The following is a 20,090-nucleotide window of genomic DNA, read 5'->3' on the forward strand; positions in this document are numbered from 1 at the left end:
AGATGAATAGTCTTGCCTGGTTTTTGCTTGGTCATAAGACACAGATGATAAATTGCTGTAGATGGGAAGAGACTTTTAACTGACTTGTTCTCTAATCCGATCTGATACCGTTTTATTTTTAGGTGTTACACATAATATTGCATTACTCCGAGAGGTGATAATCAACTCACGCTTTATAGAAGGAGACATCAACACTAAATTTCTCTCTGATGTATATCCCGATGGCTTTAAAGGTTTGTATGCACTGAAGTATTTTACTGTATTAAAGTTATTACTTTTATACCTTATTATCATGCATAATTTTTCTATTTTGGAATTAAGGCTTTTAGCCCATACTGTACTTGATTTATTAACATAGAGTATCCTAGACTGTTGACATTCGTGATTTTGAGTATTCATGAGTGACTCATGAATGTGCAAGAATCCATCGTTTTGTTGAGTGAGGAATTCAGCTATGTACAATGTGGTATGAGTCCAGTGTTGAAACTAAACATGTAGACAGAGCATTAGCCTACCTGATCTTCTGGTTTCTGAACGCCAATTCAAATTTGTATTCCCTGCTGCTCCATTATATGGGGATATGCAGGAGCTCTAATGATTAAAACTTTACGAAAATTAGCACCAAAAATTTCAGAATACTGCATGCTATTTAATGGAAATGAAGATGTTTAGGAAGATTATTGTGTTGTTTTTCTTTTAAAGGTTTTATTTATTTATTTGACAGAAAGAGATCACAAGTAGGCAGAGAGGCAGGCAGAGGGAGAGGGGGAAGCAGGACCCCTGCCGAGCAGAGAGCCTGATGCGGGACCGGTCCCAGGACCCCGGGATCACAACCCGAGCCGAAGGCAGAGGCTCTAACCCACTGAACCACCCAGGTGCCCCAAGATTATTGTTTTTATTCATAAAATGAAGCTTTTAATAAAGTAATGATGGGAATGTGAAATTTAGCACTGTAGAGTTACCAGTACGTGTTTCCAGTGGTAAAAAAAAATTGCTCAAGTGAGAGAGAGAGAAATCCCATTAGTGAGCATTAAAAACGTGGTTAATATGTGAGATAAAGAAACCAGCAGGTCTTCTGTGTGACTTAATAGTAATGTTATTCAGGTAGAAGTCAGAAGAATGTACATATGTTTCCGATGAATTTGGGCATATATGAAGATGAGATTTTTCTTTCACAAATGACAAGTGTTATTTATATCCATTTAGAGTGCTTCAGTGTGTGAGATCAGTCAGTCATATTAGGCTCTGTGTATAAATTCAGGTCCGCTTCATGTATTAGGCTTTTGAAAGCATTTACAAAGCAGTTTCTTAGCTTAGATTTTATAGGACAGCGTTTCTGGTTTGAATGTTCTTTTAAAACTTCAGTGTCAGAGAGTTTTATCTTTAGTATCAAGGGAAATTAAAAATGATTTTTATTTGGGACCTTGAGAGAAAAAAACTAATGAATAATATGTTCTTTTTCCTGAACTTTTGAATTTTTACAAATATAACCCTAACATGAACTACACAATTTTACACTTGTGTGGTTAGTTCATTCGGATGTCTACTGCTGGTTCCTGAAGTCAGGAACCACTTATGTTATTGCTTTTAAGTGTACATCTGACAATTCCAACATAATAGTTACTAAGTAAATATTTAATGAATTATGGTTAAAAATCTTATTGATAGTATGGATGAGAAGGGATGACATTGGGTATTTTTAACTGCACATGCATCTAGATTACCAGTGTGTTCTGTTTTGATCCTAACATTCTGGCCTCTTGTTCTTTCTAAAGTTTTACTTAAAAGTTACAGTAAGTTGCAACGTAGACTCCGGATTTCTGTATGCTTTATTTTTTAAGTATATTTTTTTAAAGGTTTTATTTATTTGACAGAGAAAGACACAGTGAGAGAGGGAACACAGCAGGGAGAGTGGGAGGAGCAGCAGGCTTCCTGGCAAGCAGGGATCCTAATGCGGGGCTTGATCCTAGGACCCCAGGATCATGACCTGAGATGAAGGCAGACGCCTAACAAGTGAGCCGCACAGGCACCCCCATCTGTATGCTTTTATGTCTTCCTGGCTCATGCATCCGTGAAGGTGATGTGTTATGAAACAGTGGGCAGAAGGAGACAACCAGGGAACACTTCGAGAACTTTTAGAACAAACATATATATGCATACATATATTTATGCGAATGTCTGTATTACACATATCTGGTGTTAGGTCTCATTACTGTGGAGAAGAAAATGAAGCATTTAGAATTTCTAAATTCTAAATATATAGGTTACTATATATTGTACATTTGGCAGTAGTACAAAATGTTCCGTGTTCTTAAGAAAACTCAGAATTCTACTTAAAAACCTAATATTGCTATTTTCCAGGATAAACTTAGTATCTTACATTTTTGTTTTGATAGGGCGTTACCAGCACGGACTCTGTAATTCTCTTAATGCTCGTACGAGATAGGAACACAGTTTTAAAAATTATTATAAGTTGTTAGAAGGACCATTATTTAATCTCTGCCTTTATTTTACATGTGAAGAAACAAAAGCTCAGAGAGATTGAGAAGGCAACATGGCCAGTAATATAATAAAGCCAGTAACTGAACTTAGAGTTTCCACTTCCTATTTCGGTATTCCTTCAGTTCCGCTAGGATTCAAAATCCTAAATCATGACAGGTTTTTAGAGTATGCTGTATGTTGTTGCTGCCTGTAAGCACTTCAGAAATACCCACCTAGCTCTGGAATTTTTAACGTGGATGTCTTACTGTCTCCCATCATATTATTTTCATGTCCGTTCTTCTCTGAGTGGCTGCTATCTCTTGTTCTTCATATCATTCTATTTGCCTCTCCTTGTTTTTCCCTAGAGCAGGTATTTGATACATTGAACTGTATCGTCTTTGATTGTTTGATATACGTGCCTGAAAGAGACAGCAGGAAGTGGCCACTGAAGTTAATCCAGGATCTTCTCCATATGTTTGAGGCCAGGTCATTTTGCCCCTTTGGGATTACCCGTCTGCTTCCCATCTGTCCAGCTATCCTAGGCACTGCTCACAGGCAAGTGCCTGTTTTTATGACTGCGTTAAAATTTTCTGTTATATATGTTTATTATCCCAATTTATTTGTAGACTAGGACAGTGTTACTAAAGGTTCTAATACTGACCTTTGGAATGACTCTGCTTAAAACTAAAACATAGGATACACAGGAATGTATTCTTCATATATACTTACTAGGTTCTGATGTTGAAAAAATATTGTTCTTGGATTCTGGAAAATAAATGAAAATGGGGAGGATGATATTTTGATTTTGGAGTTAAGGGAAGATGAGGAAGAAAATATTTCAAGAACTATCATTTCAATTGGCCTGGACTGAACATTTTAGACTCCTTTCTCTGCTCCCTTGCTACAGTTTAAGCTCTAGCCCTATCAAAGGAAATGAGCAGAATTATTTTTCTCTTCTGGAAAGTTGCATATCTTTAGGGAAAATCTGATTCAACACAAGTAATATACCATTAATTATACTTCTTTCTTTGCCGTTAAATTTAGTTCTGTATTTCTGTGCCTTCGGAAGTGGTGTAACGAAATCAGTGAGTTTCAGTTTTGCAGGATATTATGCCTGGAGGGTCTTTTGGCTGAGAGAAACTGGAAAGAAGAGTGTAAGAAAACTTTGGACCAGAGGTTGGTGAGCCCAGGCAGGTGGGCAGTAAAAGCTCATGTCTTAGGGTCTAGCTTGTGATAGTGGTACTCTGATACTTGGACAGTTGTGTTGTTTTTGAGAATTCAGTCATTATGGGTACCTTGGTGGCTCAGTGGGTTAAGCCTCTGCCTTTGGCTCAGATCCGTGATCTCAGGGTCCTGGGATCGAGTCCCACAGCGGGCTCTCTGCTTGGCAGGGAGCCTGCTTCCTCCTCTCTCTCTCACTCTCTCTCTCTGCCTACCTCTCTGCCTACTTACGATCTCTGTCAAATAAATAAATAAATAAAATATATTTAAAAAAAAATTCAGCCATTAAAATCAATCAACAAATAATTGGTGTCGGCTCTCGAAGAAATTGAAAAACAACGTATTTTCCTTGCACTTAAGGAGCTTACATCACAAGAGAAGTACATACATAAAGAACTAACTACAGGACAAAATAAGTGCTAAGTGAAGATAGAAGCAGAGAGTCTGGAGCATGGAGGGAATCAAGGATGAGTTCAAGGAGGATGAGGTAGTGTTTAGACCATTGTAGCTCCTCTTCAAGGACTGTGTAAGGTTGCTGCTGCTCATCTCTGCCACGTCTGTCTTTTCTCATGAGACGCTGGTAGTTTGAAATCAGCCTTGGAGAAAGTACTTACCACAAGGAAACTGGCAAATGCTGTAGGCTGGTGTGTTTCCTTTCCCTTCATACCCAGCTTGGTTGGCAATCATTTACCAGCAAACCGGTGCCTAATCCTTTGGCAAACAGAGCCATTGGGACAAAGGAAAAGGATCTGTAGAGTGGAAGACCTGGAGGAACCCCTGAGAACGGGAGTTATTTTAGAACTCCGAAGGGAGTCAAATGACTGAGCTTACTGAAAAATAGTAAGAACAGTTAATTAAGGACATTAAATTAGAGGAGGACTTTAATAAACTAAGAACTGTCATTTTTAGAAGTTTCAGCAAAACAAAAGATGGGATGGGCACTTCTAAGAACTAAATTAGTGACCCTAAGAAATAAGTGGAAGTTTCTCAAAATATGTAGTAAAAAGGTATAGAGAAGGAAAGAATGTGTGAAATCAGAGATGTGGCGGGCAGACCCAAGAGATTTTGTACGTACATAATAGTTTCATGAAGAGAAAATGGACAAATAAAGGAAGGTGAATTTAAAAAGAAGTAATAAGGGAGATTTCTTTCTTCTTTCTTTCTTTCTTTCTTTTTTTTTTTTTCCACTGTTCTTGAGAAAACCTTGAGGTGTCACTGGAAAGATTTGCTGAGTTTCAGATAAGACTAATGATAAAAAGTAGCTCTTAAAGGCATACCTAGAACAAAACATTTTTGAAGTTTCTACAAAGAAAAAAAGAAATACCAAGTCATATGCGGAGAATGTAGACTGAAATCATCTTTAGACCCTATAAACTGGGAATGAGAAAATCTTAAGATATCTACTTCATTAGAAAGAACTTGACCGAAGAGTGCTATACCCAACTAATAAATCCTTTGTTTCTTAGTTATGAAAAGAGATTTTAAAATAAAGATTCAGAAATAAATCATTGTATATACCCTTTTGGGGGAAATGCCTGAAGAAAGTGCTTTAACCAATTTGAGTTAAAGATGACAGGATGCCTGTGTGGCTCAGTGGTTAAGAGTCTCTGTTTGGCTCAGGTTATGATCTCAGGGTTCTGGAATTGAGTCCTGCCTTGGGGCTCCTTGCTCAGCAGGGAGCCTGCTTCTCCCACTGCCTGCTGCTCCTCCTGTTTGTGCTCTCTTTCTCTGACAAATAAATTAAAAAAAAAAAAAAAAATAGCTCCTGGGTTCAGTCAGTTAAGCCTCTGCTTTTGGCTTAGGTCATGATCCCTAGGTCCTGGGATCAAGTCCCACATCAGATTCCCCGCTTGGTCGGGAGTCGTCTTCTGCCCTTCCCTCCCTCCCCTCATGCTCTCCTTCTCTGTCTCTCTCTCGCAAAAATAAATAAATAAATCTGAAAATACATAGACATTTCTCCCAACCACTGACTTGGCTTTATTATTTATTGTTTTTATTATTTATTTAATTTTAAGTAGGCTCCTCATCCAACATGGGACTCGAACTCTTGACCCTAAAATCAGGAATCACATGCCCCACTGAGCAACCAGGCACCTTAGAATTTAGTCTTTTAAAAATGCAAGCCCATAAGGACAAAGAGGAGATAGCATTCTGGAAAATGAAGAGCCAAAAGATGATTCTTCCATCCAAGTACTAACCAGGCCCGACCCTGCTTAGCTTCCGAGATCAGACGAGATCGGGCGCATCAGGGTGGTATGGCCATAGACCAAAAGATGATTCTTAACTGACTTAGCAACTTAAGAAAGTTGAATCCTAAGCTGACAATGTGAAGAACTGGGAAATAGCTCATTATCACCATGGAACCCTGCAGAAGTCTTAGCCACTATTAATTTCAGATACCTTGGGGAATTCCTATAGGCAAGACTCTTGTCTAAAATCTGTGGAAGATTTTCTCCACATTTCCTCTCTAACTCTTCAGAGGAGGGTGGCTCTTCTCTCCACCCCCCACCCCCCCGGAAAAAGCTTTGAGAGTTTTATCCATAGAGAATAAGATTTCCTCTACCCAGGGACACCTGGCACGTTTGGACAGAGGATTGAGTCCGTGTGGACATACTGAATGTGGTGATGACCCCTCTCTCAACCATCATTCCGCACGTGGTTCCCAATATACTGGCAGGCAGGCACATACCCTCAGTCCCCATGGTAGAGTATCCTTCTATGAGAAACCTAACCAGCCACCGAGAGATTACTGCGCATCCGCCAACACATGAAGCCTACGCATGGAGCAAACGGCCAGCGAAGCCACATCCCACAAAGGGAGGACAGGCACGGCTCAGGATCAGGATGTCTGTCATGATCATTTAAGCCAACACTGGATGGGAAGGGAGGCACCAGATGACTGTTTAAAAATAGGTGACAGAACTAAAGCCACTTAAGAGAACACAGATCAGGCTTCTTAGAAACTGGGTCATGAACAGGGACTGATAACGGCACGAGGTTTACAGAGGTATGTCACAGACCTTGGAGGTGCTGCTCTGTGATTTGACCTCCACGTGGTAACCACCAACTTAATGAGTAAGGCTGGGAGAACCTAGACATTATTTGGAGTTTGGGGCTCTTGTTTGAAATCCCCCCCACACACCTATTCCCCAATCCCCACAAAGGCTAAGAAGATGAGGACAAATGTGAGGAGGAATTTCTTCTTTCTTTCGCAAGTATGTACTGAATCCATTAGGTTAAAGGTGGTGGTCTCGGGTCTCCGGATACTGGAAACTGTTTAAAAAAGACCAAGGCTTGGGACACCTGGGTAGCTCAGTTGGTTAAGCAGCTGCCTTCGGCTCAGGTCATGATCTGAGCGTCCTGGGATGGAGTTTCGCATCAGGCTCCTTGCTTGGCAGGGAGCCTGCTTCTCCCTCTGCCTCTGCCTGCCATTGTCTGCCTGTGCTTGCTCTCTCGCCCTCTCTCTGATAAATAAATAAAATCTTAAAAAAAAAAAAAAAAGACCAAGGCTTTTTAAATTAGGAGCTGCACCTTTTTCCAACCGGTCATCACCAGAGAATGCAGTAGAGATTTCAAGCTTTAATGCTCTTGAAGTTTTCAAAAGATGGATTTGAGAAACTAAGTCTTAGAGCTCCTCTCAGCCTAGGGTTCTAACTTTTAAGTGGGAGGGACTTGCTGCCGATGAAGACATTTGCCACTAGAGTGTGAGGCGGTGTCTGTCCTGTGTGCCATACTGGAGGTTCTCCATGTTTCTGCCGCCTCACTGTTCAGGCCCCCCCACCCCCCAGGATCATGCTTGTGAATCTTCACCAGGATTGGCAGAGGTGAAAGGCAGGTGTCAGATTTCAGTGTTCTCTTGTGACCTTCGCACTTGACAAAGGGATAGGAGGAATCAAGAAGTATTTAAATACACTTTGTCTACATTCTGAAGTTCTAGGTGCTTAGGATTCCTCGGTCAGCAGAAAGACTTGCCCTGTGTGGGGTTTTCATTGCTGGGAGTTAATAGGCAGCAGGTGTTCTCAACCCCCCTCATTGAAACTTCGCAGGTTTTTCCAGATGCGAACCTGCTACAAATGTCAGTGCAATGTGTCTGCTGTGGCTGATCAATGCAGGCACGTCTCCATTCAGCACCAGAGTAGAATGCCACCCCAGCCCGAGCTGCTGCCTTCTTGCCTGGACTCCGAACAGCCTTCTCACTTGGCTTCCTTCCTGCCACTAGTGCACTTTCTAGTTCATCTTCACTCAGCAGCCAGAGTTCACTTACAGAACCAAATCACATCTTCCCCCTTACTTTAAAATCCCTCAGGGCATGTATGGCTACACAAATTGCAGTATATTCAGGCCAAGGACTACTTCTCAATGTAAAAATGTTAGAAACTGCTGATTCATTACAAAACATCAGTGAATCTCAAAACTATTTTTTTCAAAAGAAGCCAGATAGAGAAGAGTCCATTTATATGAAACTAGAAAAGCATTTAGTTGCATGAGGCCAGGGAGGGAAAGCAGGTGTAGAGGTCTTGATTGGAGAGACTCAAGGGAACATTTGGGAGTAGGGGAAACTTCTAAGTAGATGGTTGTGGTGTTTCTATGGGCACACACATTTGTCAAAACTCTTGAATTGCATGTTTAAAATGGACCCATTTAATAGCAACTGGTACCTTGCAAATGGTACCTCAAAATTATTGTATGCATAATGTATTGTATTGTATGCATACAATACATATGGTACCCCAAGTTAAAAAGAAAACCTTAACCTTGATAATGGTATCCATTGCAATTAGATTTGAGGGTCTATTTCTGGGCTCTCTATTCTGTTCCATTGATGTATGTGTCTGTTTTTGTGCCAGTACCATGCTGTCTTGATGATGACAGCTTTGTAATAGAGCTTGAAGTCCGGAATTGTGATGCCACCAACGTTGGCTTTCTTTTTCAATATCCCTTTGGCTATTCGAGGTCTTTTCTGGTTCCATATAAATTTTAGCATTATTTGTTCCATTTCTTTGAAAAAGATGGATGGTACTTTGATAGGAATTGCATTAAATGTGTAGATTGCTTTAGGTAGCATAGACATTTTCACAATATTTATTCTTCCAATCCAGGAGCATGGAACATTTTTCCATTTCTTTGTGTCTTCCTCAATTTCTTTCATGAGTACTTTATAGTTTTCTGAGTATAGATTCTGTGTCTCTTTGGTTAGGTTTATTCCTAGGTATCTTATGGTTTTGGATGCAATTGTAAATGGGATTGACTCCTTAATATCTCTTTCTTCTGTCTTGCTCTTGGTGTAGAGAAATGCAACTGATTTCTGTGCATTGATTTTATATCCTGACACTTTACTGAATTCCTGTATAAGTTCTAGCAGTTTTGGAGTGGAGTCTTTTGGGTTTTCCACATATAGTATCATATCATCTGCGAAGAGTGATAATTTGACTTTTTCTTTGCCGATTTGGATGCCTTTAATTTCCTTTTGTTGTCTGATTGCTGAGGCTAGGACCTCTAGTACTATGTTGAATAGCAGTGGTGATAATGGACATCCCTGCCGTGTTCCTGACCTTAGCGGAAAAGCTTTCAGTTTTTCTCCATTGAGAATGATATTTGCGGTGGGTTTTTCATAGATGGCTTTGATGATATTGAGGTATGTGCCCTCCATCCCTACACTTTGAAGAGTTTTGATCAGGAAGGGATGCTGTACTTTGTCAAATGCTTTTTCAGCATCTATGGAGAGTATCATATGGTTCTTGTTCTTTCTTTTATTGATGTGTTGTATCACATTGACTGATTTGCGGATGTTGAACCAACCTTGCAGCCCTGGAATAAATCCCACTTGGTCGTGGTGAATAATCTTTTTAATGTACTGTTGAATCCTATTGGCTAGTATTTTGTTGAGTATTTTCGCATCTGTGTTCATCAAGGATATCGGTCTATAGCTCTCTTTTTTGGTGGGATCCTTGTCTGGTTTTGGGATCAAGGTGATGCTGGCCTCATAAAATGAGTTTGGAAGTTTTCCTTCCATTTCTATTTTTTGGAACAGTTTCAGGAGAATAGGAATTAGTTCTTCTTTAAATGTTTGGTAGAATTCCCCCGGGAAGTTGTCTGGCCGTGGGCTTTTGTTTGTTTGGAGATTTTTAATGACTGTTTCAATCTCCTTACTGGTTATGGGTCTGTTCAGGCTTTCTATTTCTTCCTGGTTCAGTTATGGTAGTTTATATGTTTCTAGGAATGCATCCATTTCTTCCAGATTGTCAAATTTATTGGCGTAGAGTTGCTCATAGTATGTTCTTATAATAGTTTGTATTTCTTTGGTGTTAGTTGTGATCTCTCCTCTTTCATTCATGATTTTATTTATTTGCGTCCTTTCTCTTTTCTTTTTGATAAGTCGGGCCAGGGGTTTATCAATTTTATTAATTCTTTCAAAGAACCAGCTCCTAGTTTGGTTGATTTGTTCTATTGTTTTTTTGGTTTCTATTTCATTGACTTCTGCTCTGATCTTTATGATTTCTCTTCTCCTGCTGGGCTTAGGGTTTCTTTCTTGTTCTTTCTCCAGCTCTTTTAGGTGTAGGGTTAGGTTGTGTACCTGAGACCTTTCTTGTTTCTTGAGCCCTCTGTGTATTTAAAGGTATTGCCAAGGCAGTCTTATCTAAACAATATGATAAGAAGTATGAGAATGGAAGCACTTGAAAACAGAAAAGTGAATAAATTTGTCAGTGTAAGAAATAGAGAGCTCATAAACAGAAATTAGTATATGTAGGAATTTTTCCTCTTACTAATTATATGAAATGTTAACCCCTTAATTTGTACCAAATACCATGAATCCCAGACAAAGATTAATTATAAAACATAAAACTGAGGAGTCTAGTCACTACCTAGAGGTTGAAGTGATCTTTTATTTATTTTTTTTTTTAAAGATTTTATTTATTTATTTATTTATTTATTAGAAAGTAGGAATGTATGTGGGGGCTGGGCTGAAGGAGATGGAGAAGCAGACTCCCTGCAAATCAGGGAGCCCAACACGGGGCTCGATCCCAGAAGCCTGAGATCATGACCTGAGCTGAAACAGTTGCTTAGCCAACTGAGCCACCCAGGCACCCCTGAAGTGATCTTTTAAGTCAATACCAAAAAGTTTTGTTTTGTTTTGTTTTTCTTCGAGAGAGTGTACCTGTGGGGGGGGGGGTCTGAGTACGCGAGGCAGGAGAGGCAGAGGGAGAGAATCCTAAGTAGTCTCTGCCCAGCGTGGAGTTTGATCTCAGTACTCTGAGATCACGACCTGAGCTGAATCAAGAGTCCAGTGCTTAACCAATTGAGCCATGTGCAAGCCCCTCAAAAAGATTTCTAATGAAAACTAATGATGTGGGGCGCCTGGGTGGCTCAGTGGTTTAAGCCGCTGCCTTCGTCTCGGTGTCCTGGGATCGAGCCTGTATTGGGCCCTCTGCTCAGTGGGGAGCCTGCTTCCCCCTCAGTCTCTGCCTGCCTCTCTGCCTACTTGTGATCTCTCTCTCTGTCAAATAAAATAAATAAAATCTTAATAAATAAAATCTTAAAAAAACAAAACAAAAAAACCTAATGATGTGACAGTGTTAGGTCAAATGTGGTGTCTCTGTGGCAAAATGCTAAGCCCTAAGTTAGCATTTAAAAAAAAAATTTAATTGGCCCATAAACTTGAAATTAAAAGCTGTGTGAAAAAAATATTTTCTTTTTAAATTATTACTGTGTTTTTTGGACTTCATATGTCAATTGCAAATTGTTGAAATTTCACATTTGGACTTTTTGTAAGTTTAAAAAATTACTGTGTCTATATTATACCTTGGAACCTACAAAAATAGCATATATTTTTTAAAAACTAAAATAAGTTTAATATATTACATACTAGTATATACCATAAGTATAATCTAATAATATCTTGTATTGAGCCATAGTATGATTACAGAACCTCTCGCCGCATGGTTCTGATGCTAGACAAAGCCCTTGACGTTTGTAAATGTTACTGTTGTTAGAAAAGAACTAAAAAAGACTCTCCTTCCATTTTTTTGTTTGTGCAAAAGAAAGTGATTATGTTAGAATTCTAATCTCTTACGAGAGATGTTTTGAGAAATGCATGTTGTGTGAAGAACTTTGAAGCAACTCCAGGTGGTTAGCCTGGAGAATTGGAGACTCATTAATAAGGAACAGCCCAGCTGTCGTCAGTTCAGCCCACTTGAGCCCTAGGCACTGATTTATGTTTATTTGTTGACCGCGTCTGGCACAAAAGAGGTCACATTTGTAGTTCGTAGGACATACCATATATTGCTCACTCTGGTAAAAGAGCCAGATGATGGACTAATCCTTACCTCGAACCCAGGATTCAGTCAGGGCCCGTGTCTGCCTTGGACCAGCTTTCAGGTCCAAAAGGTTGGGCTGGATTTGAGTCTAACCTAGTTAGAACAACATTTGGAACATGAATTACCAGACATTAGGACCAGCTGGGTCAAGAGATTTCGGCAAGGGAAAAACCAGAGGGGAAAGTGATGAACATTCAGAAGGAGTCCGAAGTCACAGCCAGGGCGGGCCTGTCATGGCCTTGGGCGTCAGGCCACGAGGGACAGCAGGTTCTCAAGTTCCCTCTGATCTGAGATCAGAACTGGAACTCATTATCATAAGACTAGTCATGGCAGGGTTTATCTTTGAAGATTGGTAATGTGCAAGTGTAAGAAAGAATAGAATTAGAGGAATAGAATTATTCGGTGTTAGGTCAGATTGGAAAAGTTGCGTGGAAGTCACAGACAGTCTGACTCCGTATGAGAAGTGACTATCTAATAATGATTTAGAAATTTTTCAATTTGTCGGTTTGCAGGCGTTGGAGTTTTCGAGATCCTAGATAAGCTTGTTCCTTCTCCTCCCCCACTGCATGCCTGGTACAATAGTAACCCCATAATAGATGTTTTATAAAATACTGATTTGACTGACTAAAAGTTCTATAAGATAGAAGCACTAAATATTAACATGATGTATGTGATTGATTGATTGATTGGTTTCCCTAGGACACAAGTTAACAGAGAATGAGAGAAACCAGTTATTGGCAATAGCATCATCATTGTTCGTGGCATTCCAAATAAGAGCACAACATTTTCAAGAACATGAAAATTCAAGGTATGTTAGATCATATAAAACAGCGTCAGTGAGAGAAAGACACTGATAATGTAAGAGGCATGGGAAGTAAGCATGGGAAATAGCTAGCAAAAGCTATGACTCATCTTGGTTTTGAATCTCGTGTTTGGAGAAGTAGAATACAACCAATCACAGTGTTTAAAAGTGATATTGTTTCTATTTCCTCAAATGATTTTTTCAAAATTCAGACAAAAAGGTTTTTTTTGTTTCTAATTTGGACATTATTAGAGGTAGGAAGATGTTCTGAAACCTTATGGAATGTCTAAGTAATTTGTACTTATTTTTTCTGTTTTATACCTTCATTAATCTTGAACAAAGTATTAAAAAGTGTTAGAGTGCGAAAAATTACAGTAGAATCTGAGCAGTTAAAATACACATGTGTATAAGAAACTCCTCTAAGATACTAGAAGGAATTAACACCGGGTTAAGTTAGCTATTTGCGAGCCCTAGGGATACTTTTCAGCTTCCTAGTAATGTAAGTGAGAGAGAAAACATGCTTTATAGCAAGGCAAGCAAAAACCAAGTCAGCATGACATTAATGCCTCTAAATGACAGGAGAATTTACTATGAATGTCTATGTCCTTGCCAGCATAATCCTGCTTTAGCAAGTATAGTCTGTTTCTTACTTGCTAGAGTGATGTTGTTGATAAAATTGTGTCACTTCAACTTTTCCATTCTTTTTGCTTTTCCACAAGAGGAAGAACAAAGATAAAAAGAGAAAAGATGGCAGGTGACTGAGCATCTCTGAAGAACACAGATCAGAAACTCAGGTTACCCTTGAAGAATTAGGTGGAAGAAAAGTAAATTGGGTTTGGGCTATTACATCTTAATGGCTAACTGGTTTTACTCAGAAAATCTTGGAGTTAATTGGTATTCTTTATTTGTTCTTATTCTCAAGAAAACGTATAGGAAGCTTAATGTATGATTTTTTTTCACTTTTTAAAAAATTGAAGTATAGTTGACACACGGCGTACCTTAGTTTCAGTGTACAACATGGTGATTGGACAGACAGCTCTATACTTTATGTGATGCTCTCTGTCATCATAGTTACCATGTAACACTATTAGAGTACCACTGACTGTGATTCATCTGCTCTACCCAACCGTAACTGGAAGCCTGTACCTCCTCCTCCCTTCCTCCCCTTCGCCCATTTTGCCCATCCCCCTCCCCTCATCCCTTCCTTGTGGCAGCCATCAGTTCCGTGTATTTGTGGGTCTGTTTCTGCTTTCTGTTTGTTTTGGTTTTTAGATTCTACACGTAAGTGAATCACATGGTATTTGTCCTTTTTCACTTAGCATAATCTGTTCTAGGTCCATCCATGTTATTGCACATGGCAAGATCCCATTCTTTTTTCGTGGCTGAGTAACATTCACTCTCTCCCTCACCTTCCCCCTGTCCCCCTCTCTCTGTTTGTATAAATGAAGGAAATGGCGATTGTAAATAATGCTGCCGTAAATGTAGGGGTTTATATATGTTTTTGAATTAGTATTTTCATTTCTTTTGGGTAAATACCCATTAGTGAAATAACATATGATCTTTTTTTAAGTTATGATTTGATGTCTAGAGAGAGATGAAAGATGATAGGATATCAGTAAATTACTGAATGACTGGAAGGAGGAGAAAATGGGCAGTAGAGCCATGAATCTGATTTTCCCCCCCTTAAAGTTGTGCTGACCAGTGTGGTAGCCACTGGCTATGTGTACTTACTTGAATTAAAATTAAATTAAAATTTCAGTTTCTCAGGCATGTTCATTGCCACCATTTGTGTAGTCACCAGCCATATTTCCTCTTGTACTATGGTTAATAGCTACTGAATGGAATAGTAGAAAGAACCTTCCATCATTATAGTTTATTTCCATTAAGCTCTGTTGGGACAGGGGTGTTTTGGAGCTACATGTGTGTCTAGCTTTTGTTTTAAAACCAGAATCATACCTTGTATTATTTTTTATTCTTTTGATAAATACAGTGCTTGTATCTTGATTATCTTCAGATGTTATTGGGACCTTGATCATTTCTGAAGTCCTGAGTGTAGCTAATGAACTAGTTTGATCTTCAAGAAATGTATTCAAGTCATTTTCAGAGGGTGCTGACTTGCCACTAGGAAGAATCTGAAAAAGGTTTAAGAAGGAGAAGAAAAAAACTTACCTGTAATCCCACAAACTCTTCAGTAAGCACGTTTTCACATTTTGATGTATTCCCTTCTAAGTGTATATATATGTGTGTGTATTGATAGACACACATACATGTAGCGTATATAAACCTTACATAGAGTCATACGGAGAATATAGTTTGAATTCTATTTGTAATTTTGTGTTGCAAATATATCTTTGTCCCTAGTCTTTAGAAGCATATTTTTAATTTTCATTACAGAATTTAAAACATATGCAAACTTTTGTACTTCAAAGGGTATTACTGAGATTATAAAACAGTAGAGCAAATGGTAGAATGTATTCAGAGATATATAGATTTATATAAATAAGTATAGTTATGTATATAAGAGGCTTGAGTCTGTAGTAATTAATTTTTAAAGTTCAAAAATAAGCCAGACACCCCAATAAAGAAATAGATCTTTCTTAAAGATGTTATATGAATGACAAGTTCATGAAAAAGTTATTCAGCATTGTCAGTCACTAGGGAAATCCAACTTAAAATCACAGTGCTACACTAATACACACCAACTAAAATGTACATTAAATGGTAAGTGGGTAAATAATTGTGATACATCCTTACAGTGGAATGCCACTTAGGAGTAAAATGGAAAGAAATACTGATACATACATCATGATGCAAAAATCTGAAAAACAAGTCACGTTGAGAGAAACTAGTTCGAGAAGACTATCTAATCTGTAATTGTATTTGAAATTTCTAGTAAAGCAAACGTATAACGACAGGAAGATGAGTGTTTCCCTAGGTGCAAGTGTCGATATCCCAGGATTATATCTTTATACATTCTGTGCCCCAAACCATAAACCAATAATTTTTTAAATGTATTAGTTTTTTAAATTATATAGAAAACAGAATGTGGAGTTTCAAGCCAGAGTTACCATAATACTAGGTTTTATCATTGTTCATGTGTTTGCCTTTACTGAGGGCCTTCCTTACTCACTTGGCTTCCTGGTACTGTCATTTCAGGCTTGCAGGACCACTGGCATTACCAGTTACTGTGGCGCAGGTCCAGTGTCACAGACTGCCTCAGCTTTTGTTTATCTGGAAACGTGTTAATTTCCAGTTTTAATGTCTTAACCAAGTTTTGCTGTTAGGAATCTTGGCTGACAGTTTATTTTGGTTTCCTTGTTTTCTTTAACACTTTGAATATATCAGCCTAGTACTGCCTCTGGCCTCCACAGTTTCTGATGAAAATCTGACAGTCTCTTGAGAATCCCTTGTATGTGATGATTTACTTCTCTCTTGCTATTTGCAAGATTTTCTCTTTATCTTTGGTTTTTCAAAGTTCAATTATAATGTGTCTTGATGTGGGTTTATGAGTTCATCTAACTCAGGGTCCATTGAGCTTCTTGAATTTTTTTTTTTAAGGTTTATTTATGTTTATATGAGAAAGAGGGAGAGCATGAGCAAAAGTAGACTCCGTTCTGAGCACAGAGCCCCACAAGGGGCTTGATCTCCAGACCCTGAGACAATGACCCAAGCCAAAATCAAGAGTTGGCTGCTTAACCAACCGTACCACCCAGGTGCTCCAGGCTTTTAAATGTTTCTATTCATACCTGTAATCAAATTTGGGAAATTTTCAGCCATTATTTAAATATTTTCTTGACTCCCTTTTCTCTCTCCTTCTGGGACCCCCATGATTTATACACTGGTTGGCTTTATGGTCTCCCACAGGACCCTTAGGCTCTATTCACCTTTCTTTGATTTTTCTGTTCTTTATCCTCGAGAATTTCTCATGTCTTGTCTTCAAATTGGCTGATTCTTCTGCCTGCTCCAGTATGCCTTTGAATCCTAGTGAGTTTTTCAGTTGCACTGTTCAGCTCTAGAATTTTTAAATTTCCTTCTAGATTTTTAACTCTTTATTATTTTCATTTTGTTTACATATTGTTTTCCTGACTTTCTCTATCTCTTTAGTTTTTTGAGCATTTTTAAAAAGATTTTATTTATTAGAGGGTGACAGAATGAGAGTGAGAGTGAGAGAGAGCGCTCAAGCAGGGGAAGCAATAGGGAAAAGAGAAGAAGGCTCCCCACTGAGCAGGGAGCCCAGCACGGAGCTTGATCCCGGACCCTCGGATCATGACTTGAGCCAAATGTGGTAACTCTGGAACTCGGATTGTCCTCCTTCTCCCGGGTTTATTCTTTTGTTGTTGTTGTTAATTTCTGTTTATTTGTTGGGGGCTGTCTCTGTGCCAAGATCAGCCTCAGGTATAAAGGTAAGGTCTTTTCAGGTATGTTCTGAGCATTTCCCTGTGCATGTGTGGTCACTTTCCAGTTTTTCTCATAAATGCAGCCATTTTTGAATGTCTTAGTCTTTAATGTCTGGCTTCTGAAAGGGAAAAAAGCAAAAAATGGAGGAAAATGGGGGAACTGACCTTTTAAATCCCCTAGAAGTCACTTCAGCCAGAGGGTCTGGGGCTCACGACAGTGGGAGAAGGTGCAGTCACAATGGCTACCAATCTTACTTTCTGTTCGTCTATGATGAGAACAGTAATCAGTTATCATAGCACAGGTCCCCAGAATTTGGAGGACAGGGTCCTTTTTTTTTTGTCTGCCTGGGCACCCACAAGCTGTGTGTGAGCCGCCCCAGGAGTACATGCACAGCATCCTGCCGCGGGCTGGGGTGGGGGCATGAGTAGCTGCCACTGGGCTAAGAGCTGAAATTGACCAAAATTTTTTTGCAGTTTACTATCCACCTTTTCCCCTAAAATTGCAAGCCTTTGACTGGACTGGAGTTCAAAACTAGTTTTCAGAGAGATCCTGCCAGTGTCATCATCTTCTAGGTGGAGAGACATTCCTGGTGCTTCCTAGTCCACCCATCATCCCGGACTGATCCTCCTCTGTATATTACTGTTGCATTCATTACCCCCCCTTTTTTTTTAATTTTAAAAAAGATTTATTTATTTATTTTAGAGAGCATGCATGAGCGGGGAGAGCAGGAGAGAGTCTCAGGCTGACTCCCCGCTGAGTGTAGAGGCTGTCGTGGGACTTGACTTGGGACATGATCTCACGACCCTGAGATCATGACCTGCGCCGAAACCAAGAGTCCTCTGTTTAACGGACTGTGCCACCCAAGCATCCCTCATTACTCTTTAAAAGTTGGAAAAAATTACATTAATGATACAGATAGGATATATATAGGCCAAAAGTTCAGTTATATAGATAATTGTGCATGTCTTCCTTATATAACAATGATTTGTTTTTGGTGAGTTTAGTTTCTGTGGAACTTACTTATTTCCAGCCTACTGTGAAATAGGTCCTATCCATGACAACAGAGATCTGGAACATCCAGCAAAATATATTGATTTATTTGACAGAGTATAATCTTACTTTTAGGCAACGTGAATCTAAGTTATTTTTGCTTGTTTGCTGAAAAGGTCCCTGACATCAAAGCTGATGTTGGGTGATCGAATCTTTACACTTCGCCTTAGGAGGCCTGTTTTCATGATTGGCTTGGCAATGGAGTCCAAGAGTCAGCCTCCAGGTGTGGCTGTGCATTGCTCAGTCATGGGTGTGCTCATGTAATGTTTATGCTTCCATATCCAGTAGCCCGCAGCCCTTCCTTTGTGTGGCTTGTTTTGGCTGCTGATCTGATTTTCCCAGTATCTTTATGGATTTTACTCTTTCATCATTTATGACTTGGAAAAAGACACTAACGTATGTACCCATAGTATTTGGATAGTAAGAAGATAGTGCATTTTAGGGGAGAAAAAAAAAGTTAATGTCAGAAACAATAGCAATTTTTCTTAGGATAACCGTAAATAAATTGGCTAAACACAGTTTAGCATCAAATACATGCTAATTATTCTAAAACACTACTGTTGGCAGAAATGAATCATTGAAAGCGGTGTTAAACAATCACTTCATGTTATCTGAAGCTAAAGTGATTTTGTCGGTCTTGTGGTGTGATTTAATAATTTGTTGCACTAACAGATAATGATGAGAGGAAGAATTAGTCATGGAAACAATTTAGTCCCTTTTAGTGATCTTTCACTTAGTTTTGCTCAAGATGCCTGTTTTCCTTAGGTCCAAATGCCGTTGGCAGGTCAGGATATACTTTTCTGAGCGAGGCCCTTGCATGTCCTCCTCCGCCATCGCAAGCTTCTCAGGTGCTAGTGAGAACACCTCGGGCTTTCTCTAAACTTCTCGACTTCCGCCGTTCCCCCTGTGATTTCTGCACCTGTTGCTCTCTTTTGTTAGATCTGGTAGCTAAGGAAGGTGTCCTCTGGGCTTTAAGCTTCATCACTTATATTTCCTAATTCCATGATTATTACCTGTTAGCTGCCTAATTTGTCCTGTAATGATTACTAGTTTGGGGGAGAGCTGTGCCAACTTTCCTGGTGGAAGAATGGCTGGGGACCAAATCCCTTTCCCAGCAGAGGACAGTTTTGCATTCACTTACCTTGTCTGATTTAAGAAGTTGGCAAGGAGTATGGCTAGAGTAAACCCTTGACTCCTGAGAAGGCATCAGTCCTCAAGGCTGAGCTACCCTGAGGTGGTTGTGGGGAGTGCTATCTGCTTTTATATATCAAAGCTATTTTAAGGTGTTTCAAAGTAAATGTTGATTCCATGGGTTTTATAAGAGTATTTTTTTTTTTAACTGCAGGAACCTGGTACATTCATCAGAATTTCTTGGCTGCTTTTGCTTGTTTGCCTCATTTTCTTTCTTTACAAGTACTTTTCACCATTTTTCAGAGAACATGTTCATCAAATTCCTAAACACTTAGGGGCACCTGGGTGGCTTGGTTGGTTGAGTGGCCAGGTGAGGCCCTGGTCCTGGAATCAAGCCCCATGTCAGGCTCTTGTCTCCATATCTTTCTCCCTCTCTCTAAAATAAATAAATAAATCTTTAAATTCCTAAACACTTGCATGTGAGCTATTGGGAAAATCAGCAACATCGAACTCTTTAATTCATTTGGAATTCACTTACATGTGGGTTATAAATGGGTTTCCTCATTGTGATTTGGCAACCTTTTATTTATAAAATATTCCAGCCGATTCCTCAAAGTAGTATCTCTTCATATGCTCAAGAATAGTAAGACAGAAATATACATGAGGGGCGCCTGGGTGGTTCAGTGGGTTAA

At 39.3% G+C, this 20,090-nt stretch overlaps 1 protein-coding gene across 2 annotated transcripts in view; it reads left to right on the forward strand.

The window, feature by feature from the left end:
• PCCA (propionyl-CoA carboxylase subunit alpha) overlaps window positions 1–20,090 on the forward strand; it is a 403,241-nt gene that overhangs the window by 212,630 nt on the left and 170,521 nt on the right. For both annotated transcript variants that reach the window (XM_082700821.1, XM_082700820.1), the window contains exons 17-18: window positions 123–233; window positions 12,717–12,825. In XM_082700821.1, coding sequence (XP_082556947.1) covers window positions 123–233; window positions 12,717–12,825 — 220 coding nt within the window. The remainder of the gene's footprint in view (window positions 1–122; window positions 234–12,716; window positions 12,826–20,090) is intronic.

Source organism: Mustela nivalis, assembly GCF_964662115.1.
Source record: "Mustela nivalis genome assembly, chromosome: 15".
NCBI lineage: Eukaryota > Metazoa > Chordata > Mammalia > Carnivora > Mustelidae > Mustela > Mustela nivalis.